The 15,657-nt window shown below is 44.5% G+C and overlaps 1 protein-coding gene across 7 annotated transcripts in view; it reads left to right on the top strand.

Moving 5' to 3' along the window:
• LOC143284382 (pre-mRNA splicing regulator USH1G-like) overlaps positions 1–12,510 on the top strand; it is a 41,877-nt gene extending 29,367 nt beyond the window's left edge. For all 7 annotated transcript variants that reach the window (XM_076591074.1, XM_076591073.1, XM_076591082.1 and 4 more), the window contains exons 3-5: positions 6,554–6,719; positions 7,142–7,329; positions 8,457–12,510. In XM_076591074.1, the coding sequence (XP_076447189.1) occupies positions 6,554–6,719; positions 7,142–7,329; positions 8,457–9,456 (1,354 nt within the window). In that variant the 3' untranslated portion in view covers positions 9,457–12,510. The remainder of the gene's footprint in view (positions 1–6,553; positions 6,720–7,141; positions 7,330–8,456) is intronic.
• Positions 12,511–15,657: the final 3,147 nt, after the last annotated feature.

Here is a 15,657-nt window from a genome sequence, read left to right as displayed (position 1 = left end):
GCCCCCGCTCCCGCTCCCGCTCCCCTCCTCTCTCTCTCTCTCTCTCTCTCTGTTCGAAACGTGCGTGCATAATTAAAGATCACATTCAACATCAAAGTGAAAAATTCGAATTTTATCGCATGACGTATTTCAAGCTTGACCGAAAAAGATGGTCAGGAAAAGATAAATTAATCAGTTCAAGATGAATACTGACAATTGAAATTTCATCCCAGGCTGTAGCTTACACATGACATTATCTCAGATTTTGTTTTGTTTTTTTGTTTTGTGAATTAACAAACTAGTGTACGAACAGTGCATTGAATAGTGATAAGAAACTGTAGGGAGAGCTGGACAATACAAGGTCTTCAGAGAAGAAGCCCCCCTCAGTCAAGTGTTTCGGCCCTTATTAACTCCTGACACAGTCAAATTAACAAATCATGAATCATCAGCGTGGCATGCCTGTGCACACACAGACCGGAGATAAACCACTGCCCCTGGATAGCTGTGTCGTGTGTCTGAGATCACGTGCTGTCGTCACGTAGCCTATTAAAAAACAACGACGAATAAAAAACGAATAAAACTTTCCGCTTGAACGAATGTGATGCGGGACATTGCGGTATTGATCTGGCTTTGGCATCTGTTTGCCGCATCCGGTATGTATGCAAATTGATAATCATCGAATGCAAATTAATGGAGGAGTGGCTCCTTTCCCCCTTCATCATCCACATTTTCCCTTTTCTTCCCATCTCCTCTCTTCTTTTTTTTTTTCTTCTTTTTTTTTTTCATGTGTGCAACGCGTATGTTTGTGTCTGTGTGCAACGTGTATGTATTTGTGTGTATATAAGTGGATATAAATGTGTCTGTGTGTGCAGTGCGCGCGCGTGCGGGTGTGTGTGTGTGTGTAAGTGCTTTTGCGCGCGTGCGTGTATATGTGTGTGCGTGCGTGCGTGCGTGCATGCGTGTGTGTGTGTGTACAATGCTTATGTGTGTGTGTACAACGTGTATTTCTGTGTGTGTATATATATATATATATATATATATATATGTGCCTATGTGTGCGCTCGCACTCGCGCGCGCCGGTGTGTGTGTGTGTGTGCTAGTGCATGCAAAAGGTTTCTGAAAACGAGTATTTCGTATTTCTCTCATTCTCAGTGTTCATGTTACACAGACTGGAATCTACACTCACACACACACACACACACACACACACACACAGAGAGAGAGAGAGACAGAGAGAGAGAGAGAGAGAGAGAGAGAGTCCAAGGTCCATAAACCAAACAGCCACACAGCTTTCCATGATTCACTGCTGAGGAGAGTTCAAACACGGTGTCCAGCCAAGCCAGGCATGTTGGCTGTCGACCGATTCACAAGTCCTCAGATGGTGAGGACACAGCGGACTTGATAAATAAGCCACTTCAGGTCAATCCATCATTATTACTTCAGATCATTCCATCATTATTATTACATTTACGCCTTCCGCCAGTTTTCACATCGGGACACATTGACAGATGACAGGGAACGTGGAACATATGTCAAAGCGGTATCATGATAAGCATTGAAGATGCGTTGACGTATTTGATACAATGTTTCTGTTGTTTGTTGTTGTTGTTTTGGGGGGGTTGCTTGTTGTTGTTTTTTCACCTCTAAATCGTATTCGTCATTTAAAGAAATGATACAAATAAATGCAGAAAACTACACTATATAGCCCCTACCCTATCGCTAATGTCCACAATATGGTTCTGTTGCCCGGTTGTTGCTGTTGTTGTGTTGTTTTCAGTAGTTAATTTAAACAAAGAAATGCACAAAACTAAACTGTATAACCCCTACCAATCGCGTATATCCCCGTACGGTTCTGTTGTCCGGTTGTTGTTGTGTTGTTTTCAGTTGTTAATTTATACAACTAGATGCATTAAACTAAACTGTATAGCCCCCTGCCTGTCGCTAATGTCCCCATATGGTTCTGTTATCTGGTTGTTGTTGTTTTTGTTGTTTTCAGTTGCTTATTTGTTTATAGACAGCTGTGATCAGCAGTAGCTGTCGATCATTTGAAGTCGTGTCAGTGGATACTCAAAGAAACAAGCGCGAAGCGTCGTTACACATTCCATACAACTGCCATCACTTTAACTCTCTGAAATTAGAAACGATGTCTCTAGCTGTTTAGATTAGAGATGGAGAGAGAAAAAAAAACACAGAGAAAGGGAGAATCCGAGTGTGCGTGTGCGTGTGTGTGTGTGTGTGGTGTGTGTGTGTGTGTACTTGCGTGCCAGCGTATACCAGTGTGCGTGCTTGTGCATTTACATTTGCGCGACGAGTTAGTGTCTTGCATGCGCATTTCTATAATCATATGTTATGTTATGCGAGCACTTACCTGCCTGTGAGACACAGTGAATGTTGTGACGTGTGTGACTGTGTGTAGGTGTATGACTGTGTCTCGTCACCTGTGTTTGAGACCAATAAGTGTGTGTGTGTGTGTGTGTGTGTGTGTGTGTGTGCAATTTCTTGCCGTGCTCACTATAATTTCTTTGTGGTTTATGTGTCTGCACGAACAGAAGACATAAAATGCCAGTTGTACACAATGGAGTTAACCATTGGAATTCGACCTGGTTGTTTCTGTTGTTTGTTATTGTTGTTGTTTTTGTTTTGTTGCTGTTTTTTTACTCAAAGCCAAAGACTGCTTGACGTGATTGTCAAAGTCTAGCTTTGGTGAGTCCTTATTGTTTATTGTCCTTGCCATTTAAAAGTAGTCATTTGCAAAACATCAGTTAATCATGTCGACAATTAAGCGAGAACACACGCACACACGCGCACGTACACACACACACACGCGCGCGCGCACGCACGCACACACACACACAAACACACATACACACACATATACACAGTATGCTTGCATACATATACATGCTTGCATAGGCAGATTTACTCACAGATATCTGTATACGGGCACTCACACATTCACAGATAAAACACACAGACACAGACATAGACACACAGACACACACACAGACACACAGACACACACGCACACACACACACACGCACGCACGCACACACACACACACACACACACACACACACACACACACACACAACGCCAGTCCAACAATCTACATATGGATGGATGGAAACCCAAGTTGACGTACGGTAGTTGAGCATAATCACACACCTCTGCCAAGACAAAGAATCTCGCAGCATTTCAGCTCCCCAGTTGTGGGGAGTGTGAAAATCATGATATAGGCGACGTTCCGTCGGCTCGACAACGGACATTTTATTTTAACGCGACTGTTGCTCCAGGCGTTAGCAGCTGTTGTCAGGGCGCGGCACTGATATCACATGGACCAGCAGATCAACAGATGGGCGTGGAGGCCCGAGCGCAAAGTGTGTCCGTGTTTGTTCCATCTAAAGACACCCCGAGTTTTGAGTCTCAGGTGGGTGATGATGTGCGGAGATACAATAAACTCTCTGCACGTGCATACCGCAATGACACTCAAGAAAAAAGAAAAGCACGTTTAAGATCCTGTTACACAGAGCTGTGTTACGGACTGACACCGTGTTTTCACGGTTGCCGAAAAGGGGATATGGCTGCTAATTAAACTGGGAAAAGATGGGAGGGGGGCGGGGGGGGGGTAGATAATGCTCATTAAACTCCTGCACAGTGACTGGAACACATACGAAGAGCGGCCTTTAAAGAAGAAACCCAACACCCCTGCATACATAGGGATACTTGCGGACCTTTGTTCCACTTCAGTAAGAAAAGAGACCACACACAACTCTCTCTCTCTCTCTCTCTCTCTCTCTCTCTCTCTCTGTCTCTCTCGCTGCATATTTTGATTTCTCAGTTAAGGTCTGGCAGGTCTTAAGTGCATTCGGCAGCATGATATATATTCATGTTTCCGTGAAGCTGCTCCAAAAATCGATAGAAATGACGCAAACAAATTGCAAATGAACAGCAAATTACCTGTCCAATGAAACGGCAACAAACCGGGCGCGCACATCGGCGAGATTGTATGACGCATGCTGACGGATGACTCGTGACAGCGCGCGGCGAGCTACGGACCCCACAAAGCAGTGCGTGAGTGTCCCTCCCTGTCCCAGAAGCGCTGGAGATTGCTCCGTCGCCATCTGCCTGTGTGTATCCAGCCTTCGGCCTTGGGAGCCGCGCCACTAGAGACAGAGAGACACGTCTCTTCATCAAAGGAATGACAGCGTAATGGCCACGAAAAGACGCCATTCCTAATAAAAACCGAGGCACAATGACAAACGTCAGAGTCGATCAGACTGTCAGCGAGAAATAAGATGATGCAGTGTATACTGAATTTGCAGAAAATAATGTCCGGGCTTTTTTTGTCGTTGCTTTTTCTGTTTGTTTGTTGTTGTTGTTGTTGTTGGGTTTTTTGGTGGGTTTTTTTTTATTGGTTGGATTTTATTTTTTAAATGGTTATTGTGCATCGGTGTTCTGGGATAAAATATCATACATACAAGATTCGTATGATGGACATTCATTTTGCGCAGCCTCATACTTCTTCCATTATAATTATGTCAACACACTGCATTTAAATCTGATACCCGCCACAACCCCGCCAACGCCCTTCCTCTTCCTTCTGTGTGTATGTGTGTGTGAGAGAGAGAGAGAGAGAGAGAGAGAGAGAGAGAGAGAGCTTCGTATGTGTTTACTGTATACATCAACGCGTCTTTAGCTAGTGAGACGGACGGATCCGATTCGACGGTCAGAGCCATGGAGTGATGGCTAAGAGGCTTAATTGTAGTTAACATGATCGTGGCTCCCTCGAGCAGCAAGCTTTTTTTTTTTTTTTTTTTTTGCCATGATTGATCGTCAGTGGAAGTCAGCATGCAGTTGGAATGGTGAAAATGTATCTTGCTTCTAACCTGTGTCTGCGGCCAAGCAAGTCAATGGGTTAATGTCGGAATTTTATTAAAAAGGCGCGGACGACATACTGTCTTATATTCTTCTTTCAGGCTGCCGCACTGTATGGTGAGGGACAAAAAGATAAAAACAAGCAAGGGAGGGAGTAAATTAGATCGGGACGGGAGGTGTTGTTGGTTGATTTATTTACAACATCCATCCATTTCAGTGATGTTTTTAGTTAAATCACAAATTATTTTCGATAGATTCTATTGGGGAAAGAATGATAAAGAGAAAGAAGAAAAAACTGAAAAATGTGCAAACACCTGAGAGAGAAGAGAGAGAGAGAGAGTGAATCACATATAGTAACTATATTTGGTCAACTGGACTGTACAAATATGACTCGCCAGTAAAAATGTAGACTATTATGAAAGAGATAATTGTTTTCAAAGTGATAAAACTGCTTGAACAGATTTGGCGACAACCATTTGGAATGACGTATATAGGTAAAAATTGCCTCGTTCGTACCACGTGAAACAAAACATGTTTAGCAGAAAAGTTCTCAGTGAAAACATATTTTGTTACCTTTTCAGTATTTCGTCGGTAGAGAATTTCACAATGATATGAATGTTAAACTTTTAATGGCTCCATTTGTCCTCCATGTATTCAACATAAGTTAATTATCACTTGAGAAGCGTTAAAAAAAACAAAAACAAAACAAACAAATAAACAAAAAGCCAAAAAAAACCGATGTGTTGGTTATGTGAGAACGAGAGAATGTGCTGCATTTGTTCCACTGCAATGTTAAGATTTTGCGGCAACATGAGCAATTTTTTTCTTATATGGCTGTGCGCTCTTATCTGTTCGGCAGACAAACACACACACACACCTAAACGCGTGTGCATGCACATGCACACGTACACGAATTGGCATGTCAGTTATTTGTCGATCGAAGGACAGATGGAGGAACAGATACCTTAATATTGATTTTTCTCTGGATTTTTTTTCTTTCCGCGTACGTGGGCTGCAACTCCCTCGTTCACTCACATGTGCAGCCATACTCGGTTTCGGATGTACTTTAGGTTGGTTCCCATTGCACCAAGTAAGCGTATAAGCTAACAGCATATAAATCAAAACCAACAGACTTTTTAGGATACTCAAATACTCAAACGCTGTAGTTGGGTGGTTGGTTACTAATGCAAATAACACTAGTCTACTCTTATCCAACGGCGTTTATAAACTAATCAAAACTTTTCAGGATACCCCAAATGCTGTGGTGGGGTATTTCCAATTCACGTAACACAAGTCCACAAATTAATCAAATCGAATCATGTTGCTAATAACCAGGTGATTACAAAGGGCCAATTCAGGGCTGAACATTGTCCACACTTCGAGTCAACAACGTGTAATTAACAGACTGTTCAGGCCGCCCCAAATACTCAACCGCTGAGGTGAGGGGGGTGATTCTTGATGCACGTAACATCACGCGAGCCAACAAGTGTCTGCATCAGTGTTTCAGCCCAGTACTCAACCGCTGAGGTGTAGGGGATGCAGGGGGGTTATTCCTGATGCAAGTAACATCACACAAGCCAACAATTTTCCGCATCGTCGTTTCAGCCCAGTACTCAACCGCTTAAGTGTGTGGAGGTGATTTCTAATACACGTAACATCACACCGATAAGCCAACAAGTGTCTACATCGTTGTTTCAGGGGTGACGTGGACCGCAGCGACTTCCTGGGCCTGACCCCGCTGCACCATGCGGCCCAGAGAGGACTGCTGCACGTGGTCACCTACCTGGTCAACTGGGGGGCCAATGTCTACAGTCTGGACAACGGCCACCACTCCGCCATGGACCTGGCCAGCCTCTTTGAGAAGGTGGTAGTTAACTTTGGGTGTCAGTGTGGTGGGTTAGACAAGCTTTGGGGAATAAATAGCGCTTTGTATCGGAGTTGTAGGTGGAGGTCTGTGCGTGCGTGAATCGTTAGCGTGAGAGTGTGTGTGTGTGTGTGTGTGTGTGTGTGTGTGTGTGTGTGTGTGTGTGTGTGACACAGAGAGTGAGCGAGATTAATTAGATTCTATGATTTAGCACAGATTAACAGTAGTCCTATTATACTTCAACATTTTAATGCAGACACTTAAGCATAGCTCTCGTTCCAATATTAGTTGGCATTCATAACCCTTAAAGAGAAGCAAGCTACAAGCTAACGAACAGAAGCAGGATACAAATAGTCGTGTTTGGAAGTAGGATGGATGTTTTCAACTTTTAAAAATGCAACACGATGACACACTGCTTACAGGTGGAGGTGGTGCGCTACCTGGACGAGGTGTACGGGCAGCAGTCCCGCAAGAACCCGAAGAGCGTGAGCCGCCAGAAGGAGGAGGCCGTCAAGCAGGCGGAGCGTAACATCCGCAGGTACGAGAAGCTGCAGGACGAGGCCTCTCGCCGCCTTCAGAAGGAACAGCGCAAAATGCAGACCTTTGGCAGGTAAGTGAGGGCCTTGGTTTTCATGTCCGTTTTAACTTCCTCAACACCCCCCCACCCCCACCCCCTCACACACGTACCCTGCTGGATTTTACCTCAGTCTAAGTCCGTTTACCTTCCACTCTCACTCCCTGCTCCCAAACACACACACCCTACTGGATTTTACCCCAAAGTCCGTTGTAACATCCTCAATCCCGACCTGTGTCTGCCTGCCTCTCTCTCTCTCTCTCTCTCTCTCTCTCTCTCTCTCTCTCTCTCATTTTTACCAACATATTTTCACATAGGCCCACGACCGTTTCTAACCCGCCGTTAAAGCACAGCACTCATACTCCATACAACACATTTTTAAGTTCCTCCCACTTGGTTTAGTCATTTAGAATACTGTTCGGGTTCCGTTTTGTTTTTTGTTGTTGTTTTTTTTTACCAACATAACGGGAATCACTCAGATATATTATTGTGAAAGGAGTCGTAATGTGCACGTTCGTCTCAAATCAAAATTGATCTCCAAAACAATGCCCCCCTTCGCAGGTCCACTGAGAGTCATGAACTGAGGAAATAAATCTCCACATGACTTGTTCTCAAGAGAACTTCAGTTTCCGAATCTCCCGCCACATCCATGCCTGTAGTGTCTTCATATCAGAGTGTTTGGTTGAAAGTCGTACAGAGATATGCGTGGGGATTCTTCACTTCAGAGGGTGGCGCGGCCATAGTCCGTCCGGGTCCACAAGCAAGTAGTTATTATTCTCAATTGGACGGAAGCGAGGGAAAGTTGCTGGGATGTTGAGTATCAAGACAGACGTGTTAAAATCCAGTGAAGTGTTAGCAGCAATCCGAGGCCTCCGGTTGTGAGTGTCCTACATTATATTATAGCATTGACAGACACTGTTGTCTGCGTGGTCTGCTTGACGCTGGACAGCTGTAGAACTGAGTCAAGTGTAGCGGTTGGAGAATAACGCCATGAAAGGGTGCGGGAAAGAGGGAACATAACTCAAATCTTTGTTGCCGCAATGTGTGTGTGTGTGTGTGTGTGTGTGTGTGTGAGGATACGTTTGTGCGTGACTGCGACGCACACGTGTTTTTCATGCGGTCGTTGAACTGCTGACTATCACAACACTGTTCTCTGTTCACAGCCGGGAGGATGACGACATCATGGCCCAGAGGCCCGCTCAACGGAAAAACAAGTTCTTCAAGACGCTCACCTTGGCCATCCGAGGCAATCGGACCCCGCGGAAGACGGTGGCGCCCTCGGGCAAGACGTACTCGGACATCGCGGGACTGTCCAACAGGGGCGGGGCGGCCCGACGTATCAACCAGCGGCGCGACGTGAACGGCACGGGCACGGACAGGCACGACTTCCGGATCAGCGACGTGGACGAAAGCGGGAGGCGGACCCTCCGTTCTCTGCCGGCAGCCCACGGTGTGCGCAGCGTGTCGTCAGAGGTGATGTACCTCACCAGCCAGCGCGGAGGGGACACCACGGCCATGTCCGACATTGGCACCTCCAGACCTGCGCTCCACGAAGTCTTCGGGGGACAGCCTCGCTCCACCTTGTACAAGGCCAAGTCCGAGTCGGACCTGCTGGACTCCGGGGTGGACAGCTACCCGGGAGACGAGGATGAAGACGAAGACAACATGGCGGGCATCTTCAATCGTCCCGGGTTCGGCAAGACGGCATTCCTGACGGGCAGCAAGTTCCTCAACACGCTGCAGTCGTTCGACGGCCAGGGGGACGACACGGGGGAGGACCAACCTGAGATCAACGGCTTCAGTTCACCTGTCAACGGGGATGCGGATGACAAGAATGATGTGGATGACGGCGTCGGTAAAGGTGGTGGCGAGGCTGTCCAGGGCCCTAAAGATTTACCCTGGGACCTGGAGGATGTGGATGACGACGAAGATGGGGCCACTGCCACCAACATAGAGACTTTCCTGTGGTCAGCCCAGCTGGAGGGCTACCTGCACATGTTCCTCAAGGAGAAGGTGGATTTGGAACTGTTGGTCAAGATGTCGGAATCGGACCTGAAAGAAATCGGTCTTCCTTTCGGGCCACGCAAACGACTGTTGGACGCTATCAGGCGGCGCGAAACTGTGCTGTCTTTGCCCAAGAACCTGACGGATTCCTACTTGTGAATAATTGAAGGACTTCGTTGTGGAATAAATCATTCCTGCTGGTGAAAAAGTGAAGGACTTCCTTTTGAAATTATTTAGAGGTCGCAAGAATCACACTGATCCGCTTCTTACAGCCAGAGGAAGAGCTAAAGACTTTCGAAGAACATTTGAACAGTTCAGCGGTCACAGCCAAACTCGATTTTTGTTGTCACAATTTATAACATTCCTCAGTGTCTTCACTCTTTAATGGACTTGAAAAACAAGGTGCTGGGCGCCCATATGATGATTTCGGCAGTATGTAAAAAGAAAAAAAAATCCCATAATGTAAATTTCGACATCATTTAACATTACTAATGTCTTCTACTTTTTGTTTGGCGTTGTTGTTTTATATCGACTGTCATGATTTACAAACAATGCTATGAAAGTGCTCAGTGGCAGTACCATCCTTATTACAAATTGTAACGCATTATTACAGTATCAATGTAACGCATTTGTTGAAAGTGCAAGTGATGCAATGGCTTACGTACGTGTGACTGACTGTTGCAATATGACAGCACAAAAAATAAATGATCGGTAACCAAATGAACTTTTTTTGTGTGTGACAATACGACTGTTTAAAGACAATATCCGCGATTTGCGATTTCGTACGTTTTGGGTTTGTTTTTGTTTTTTCTCTAATAAATCTGCATATTAGGCTACGTTGTGGTTGTCGTGTTGCTGCTGTTATTCTTTATGTTGTTAACGCATGTCCAACGATATACCATCATTTACTTGCCCTGGATTAACAGTATTTTATATTTTGCTTTTTTTCTTCTTCTTCCTTTTTACAGCAAAGTAGCCAATAGTTTTTGTTTGCTTGCTTTTTCTTCTTCTTTTTTTTTTTTTTTGTTGTTGACGCAGCGCATTTTTTTCCAATGTATTTGTCAGTAGACTCGGGGCATTCTACCAGAACTAAGCTCTTCAGGCTGCCAGTGTAGGGTATCAAGTGGTAGTCTTCTACTACGGTTTTTCTGTAGGACTCTCTAAACGCCCAGAGGATATTTACCACTTATCAACAGCGAGGTCTTCTGGTTGTTTGTTTTTTTCACGAGTCAAGTTTGTTTGCTTGTTTTAGATTCTGTCACAGCTTTCGGTCTGAGGTGTTTTCCTCGCTTGGATGTTTCTCTTCGGTGATTGCTGCTGTGGGTCTTTTGTTTTAATCCGTTACGGCATATGTGTGGTTACCTCTTCCCCTTCCCCTCCTCCCACACGTATACACTCTTGTCTGTCTGTCTGTCTGTCTCTCTCTCTCTCTCTCTTTCTCTCTCTGTGTAATGAATGTACATTGGTAAGGACAGGTTGGAAGAATTTGTCATGCCTAAAATCTCAGTCCATGACGTTTAACCGAGCTCTCTCTCTCTCTCTCTCTCTCTCTCTCTCTCTCTCTCTCTCTCAGTGTCTGAAATGGAATAATCACATTCAAAATACCGGAAGCTTTAGCATGTGTGTACAGAACTTTTGGAAATACGTATGATGTGAAACCTAGCCAGATGATTCATTTGGAAATGTATTTGAAGTATGTGACTACAAGATGTAGGTTTGGGGTATCATATTTAGCTACATGTTATTACAGATATGAAATTTTTACTGATAATGATTTGATCGGCCAATTATGTAAATAAGGCATTTGGGGTTTTTTCACAAATGATTTTGATTAATTTTTAATGTCTTCTCAACATGTCAGGATATCACTTTTAAAACATAACTGCTGATCCTGCCAGAGTAGATGTTAGTTCGGATGTTGTTGTTGTGTTGTTGTTTTTAAGCGGTGTGATGCCGATTAATCCAAGACATGTCCCACAAATGAGACAAAACGGAAAAAAACCTCTAAAAATAGATATGAATTGTGCTGTGTGTGCGTACGTGTGTCTGTGAGTGTGTGTCTGTGCATGTATGTGCTTGCTTGCTCGCAAAAAGGTGTGGGGACATATTTCCACGTAAATAATGTTCTGATATTGAGACATCCTGTGCTTTTTCCCCCCAGTCAAAACTGTGTCCGCTGATTTCGGTAAGCAAGCTAGATTTCTTTGTTATAATCTGTAATATAATTTACAAAGTCACTGTTGAGTTGTTGTTGTTGTTGCTTTTTAATCTATACTCTACAATTATGTTATTTTCATGCTGTAACTTTTCTTTAAAGACCACCGGTTCAAAAATTAAGAAGACACATCAAACAGCTACGTATTTTGTGTGGACTTAACAAATTACCAAGTTTAAAGTGAAGTCGTTGCTAACAACAATCTATGTTTCGAGTTGAAGCACGAAAATCAAATTTCATACAATCTGAGATTTGATTTCCCCCACATGTTCATCACACACACACACACACACACACACACACACACACACACACACACACACACACACATGAAAGAAAGGGGGCAGGGAGGGATGGGGGTGCGGTGGGGAGGGGGGGCGGCGGGGGGGTGGGGGTGGGGGGGAGGGGCATGCACCCACCTAGAATCAAACTTTCGGCTAACTCCATGTTTAATGCAGACGTGCAATGCACCAAATCCAGCAGTGAAGCTATGGGTGTCGTCCACAGCGGGCAGAAAATTCCCCCTCTCCATCCCTCGTTCGCCATCCACAGCAGTTCCCGCGCGGCTCCCAGTAAAAATACACATCTGTCCGTCCTATTTTCCTCAAAACAGGAGAGTAGAAGCAAATAAGGTTCAACAGGTTTCGAGTTTTCGACATGATCCTTGTACGGGACAGGTTTGTCTGCAGTAAATTTGGCGAGTGTCCTCCGATCTGCCCCACTAGCCACCCACCACCACCCCTGCCCCCTCTCCCCATCCACGTCTCATATTCATCCTCCCCTGTTGTGCTGGTGGTGGTGTTCTTCCCAGAACCATTTTCTCAATGCTGGACTTGTCTGTAATAATGTGGCTGACAACACTGGAACTGACTGTTTGTTTGTGTAATTTTGTAGTGAAAAGTACAGTGGATGTCCTCGTAAATATGACAACAACAACAAAAACACGATGATATGTCGAAAAGTGTGCTCCTCCTCTCCCCCGCCCCTTACCCCTCCCCTATCCACCCCCACCTTTTGTGCCTCTGTTATAAATAGACCAGCGCGTTAAGCATTCATTCATAATTAATCTGATCATGAGCCTGACAAAAAGTGCAATACATGGCATCTTTTGTTGTTGTTTTTCTATACGCCTTATGAATTTCCCAAATCAATAACATCCTCGCACACTTGTTTAGCTTGTGACATCACCTGCTGAGCTGGAAACGGAAAAACTGGTTGTCTTCCTTTGCCATCCAAGAAAACGGGATTTATATTGTTGTTTCAGAGGGCGTGGTCGACACACAGATTATCTTTGGCAATAATAATACAGGAATGCATGGATGCGTTCAAATGCTTCTGCCAGTGTGTGTGTGTGTGTGTGTGCGTTCGTGCGCGCGCGCGCGCGCCGGCGGCCGGCGTGATTTTGTATCTGTTGTTAACATTCTGTACACCTGCTGTAAACCTGACATGGCAACGTCAGCTGAAGTATACCGGTGTGCCATTTTAATCGCCATCAGTTGAAAAATTAAAATTACATTCCTTCTGCAATTTCTGTTTAAAAAACAACAACTAAAAACAAACAACAACCAACCAAAGACTACGTCAATCTCCTCCCCCCCCCCCAACCCCCCCAACTACCCCACCCCCTTCTGTCCCTTCTCCTCTGTGTTTTCAGCCTTCTCCAGATTAATAAACAAGATCTAACATGAATTACCCAGATGATTTTATCAAAACTCTCTTTCTCTCTCTCTCTTCTCTTCTCATCTCTTTGTGTGTCTCAGCAAAACAATGGATTTTCAGTCAGTTTATGAAGTAAAGCATTTCCTCTCAGAAAAATGATGTCAGATTATTGTCAGTGGCCGTTGCGTAGATGAATAAAAATCGTATATTCATTCTTTCGTGGTTTCTCAGTCTTCGTGTTGCTCGAGTGAGTCAAGCCTTGAGAGAGAGACAGAGACAGAGACAGAGAGAGAATGAGCGCGCGCGTGTGTGTGTGTGTTTATGTCCGTGGTCACGGTCACGGGATTTATTTGGCATGTTTTGGAATATATCTACCTTTATCACATATACCTCAGTTTCAGGCTCAAACTCTGTGAACAATGCAGCACATAACTCAACAGCGTCAGTGGGGCTTCAGTAGTGTGTCAGGGTCGTAACTGTGCCTTATCTGTTCGATCTTACACTCTGAAAAAATTATTTAACTTATCGGGAAGAGACTGATGGAATATTAAGAGGGAAGCACTATATCACCAATGATTTGACCACCGGGGCGGAAGAGATCTCTGGATCTATCAGCACTCACTACCTTTCACAGATGTATTGCTTCTTAGCCTCACATACCATGTTCATCACCAGATTTCGCAGCTGTTCAAAGACCTCTAGGTACAGTGAGAACAGATTCACGTCAGTAAAGTTCTTCTCGAGGTCGTTATCCGGGGAATAGGCGTATAGTTTAATCATCAAGGTACACGTAATGAGAGGGACATCGTGGTCTAGCAGCTGACGCAAGCATGTGTTGTGAACATCTTGATGGTCAACTGAACCAGACAGACGGAGTGGCTGACTCAAATGTTGTACAGTTTTTAAGATATGCATATGAACAGCTTTAAGATTTCGTGCTACATGCTTTAAGATCAACAGCTTTAGATTTCTTTCCGCATCTTGTACCATCGATAACGACTCTTTTTCTTTATTTATTTCTTTTTATTTTATCTTATTTTTCAATTGTTGTTGCGCGGTCATTGAGAGAAGAAAAGAAGGCGAACATACGACCAATCCGTAACCCGGCCAGTCAAGAATATCTATCTATTAAAAACAAACAAAAACAAAAACGTATACCTACATCACACACCCTGTAATCACTGACTGGTTGATGTCGAAGTGAAGATGGCCCACCTGCAAAACCTGATCATCTAGATTTTTCTGAGTCCCAAATTACACGCAGAGAAATTATGTGTTGTAACACAATACAATACACTGGCCTACAATACAAGACAAAACAAGACCTGCCCATTCCTGGTCTCTGACACCAAACCATGACACTAAGCGGGGGCTCTTCTGGCAGATCCTTCACCATCAGAGCACCTTTCACCTCAGTGTTGGTCTTCCCTTCACCTGGTCCACGTGCTATCCTTGCAACCAAAATCACTGGCAGGTTGTACTGCGAGGAGACGTTCCATGGCCTGAATGCCGGGACAGACTCCGTCCGAGCGGGCACTCACAAACTGTGCACCTACGAAAAAGAAAATAATAACAAAGTAGTTTTTTTTTATAGTGACTGTTCTCCAAATAGGTGTCTAGGCGCTTTACAAAAACAAAAAGAAGAAGAAAAATCACACACACACACACACACACACACACACACACACGACTGAGACGGAAGTGGACAACTAAGAAAACTGTGACAATGGAGTGGCGCGGTGTTGTCAACATATTTCAGAGAAGTGGGTATCTGGGAAGACTTGAATGAAGTAGATGACTCGAGAAGAGCCGGTTCCTGATAATCCGGCAGAGGGAGTTGGTTCCAGACAGTTGGGCCATGTGAAAAGAGGAAGAATGCTGATATAAGGACTTTGTTCTGGCATAAGGGACCTCATTCATCCTTACATACCCTCACGCCAACTTCGCTTTTCTGACAACCGCATGCTAAGGACCCCCCTTGCTCGAACCAAAATGTATGACCAATGCAGTTTTTCAACTTCCTCAGCCTCTCCATCACTCATCTTCCGTCGCTGCAATCTTTCAAATCCAGTCCGCTGAAGACCCACCATTTCCCCTCCTAAATGATTCTCAACAGCCCATCCCTTTCCAGTATGAACTAAACTGACTCAATTGAGTAAAGCGAGCCGTGAGTTTTGATAGTTTAAGAATTTGTTGATTGTATTTTTGACTGATTGTGTACTATTCATGATTGTGTGCTATGACGTGTGTCAGTGCGTGCGCGTGTGCTTGTGTGTGTTGCGGTGGGTGTTGTGTGTGTGTGTGTGGGGGGGGGGTAATTTCTGATAGTGTTTGGCCGTATCTTGTGTTCAGTTTTTCCTTTTTGACATTTGCGTATGAGTTCTATTTCATTTTCAAGATTACAGGCGTTAACGCTCTTAAAAGGAATAATCAGTAGTCAACATGATAAGGGACTGAGTGCGGCGAACGGGAGACGCGAATCGGCG

Source organism: Babylonia areolata, chromosome 1, assembly GCF_041734735.1.
Source record: "Babylonia areolata isolate BAREFJ2019XMU chromosome 1, ASM4173473v1, whole genome shotgun sequence".
Lineage (NCBI taxonomy): Eukaryota > Metazoa > Mollusca > Gastropoda > Neogastropoda > Buccinidae > Babylonia > Babylonia areolata.
This window is presented reverse-complemented; position numbering and strand designations above follow the sequence as displayed.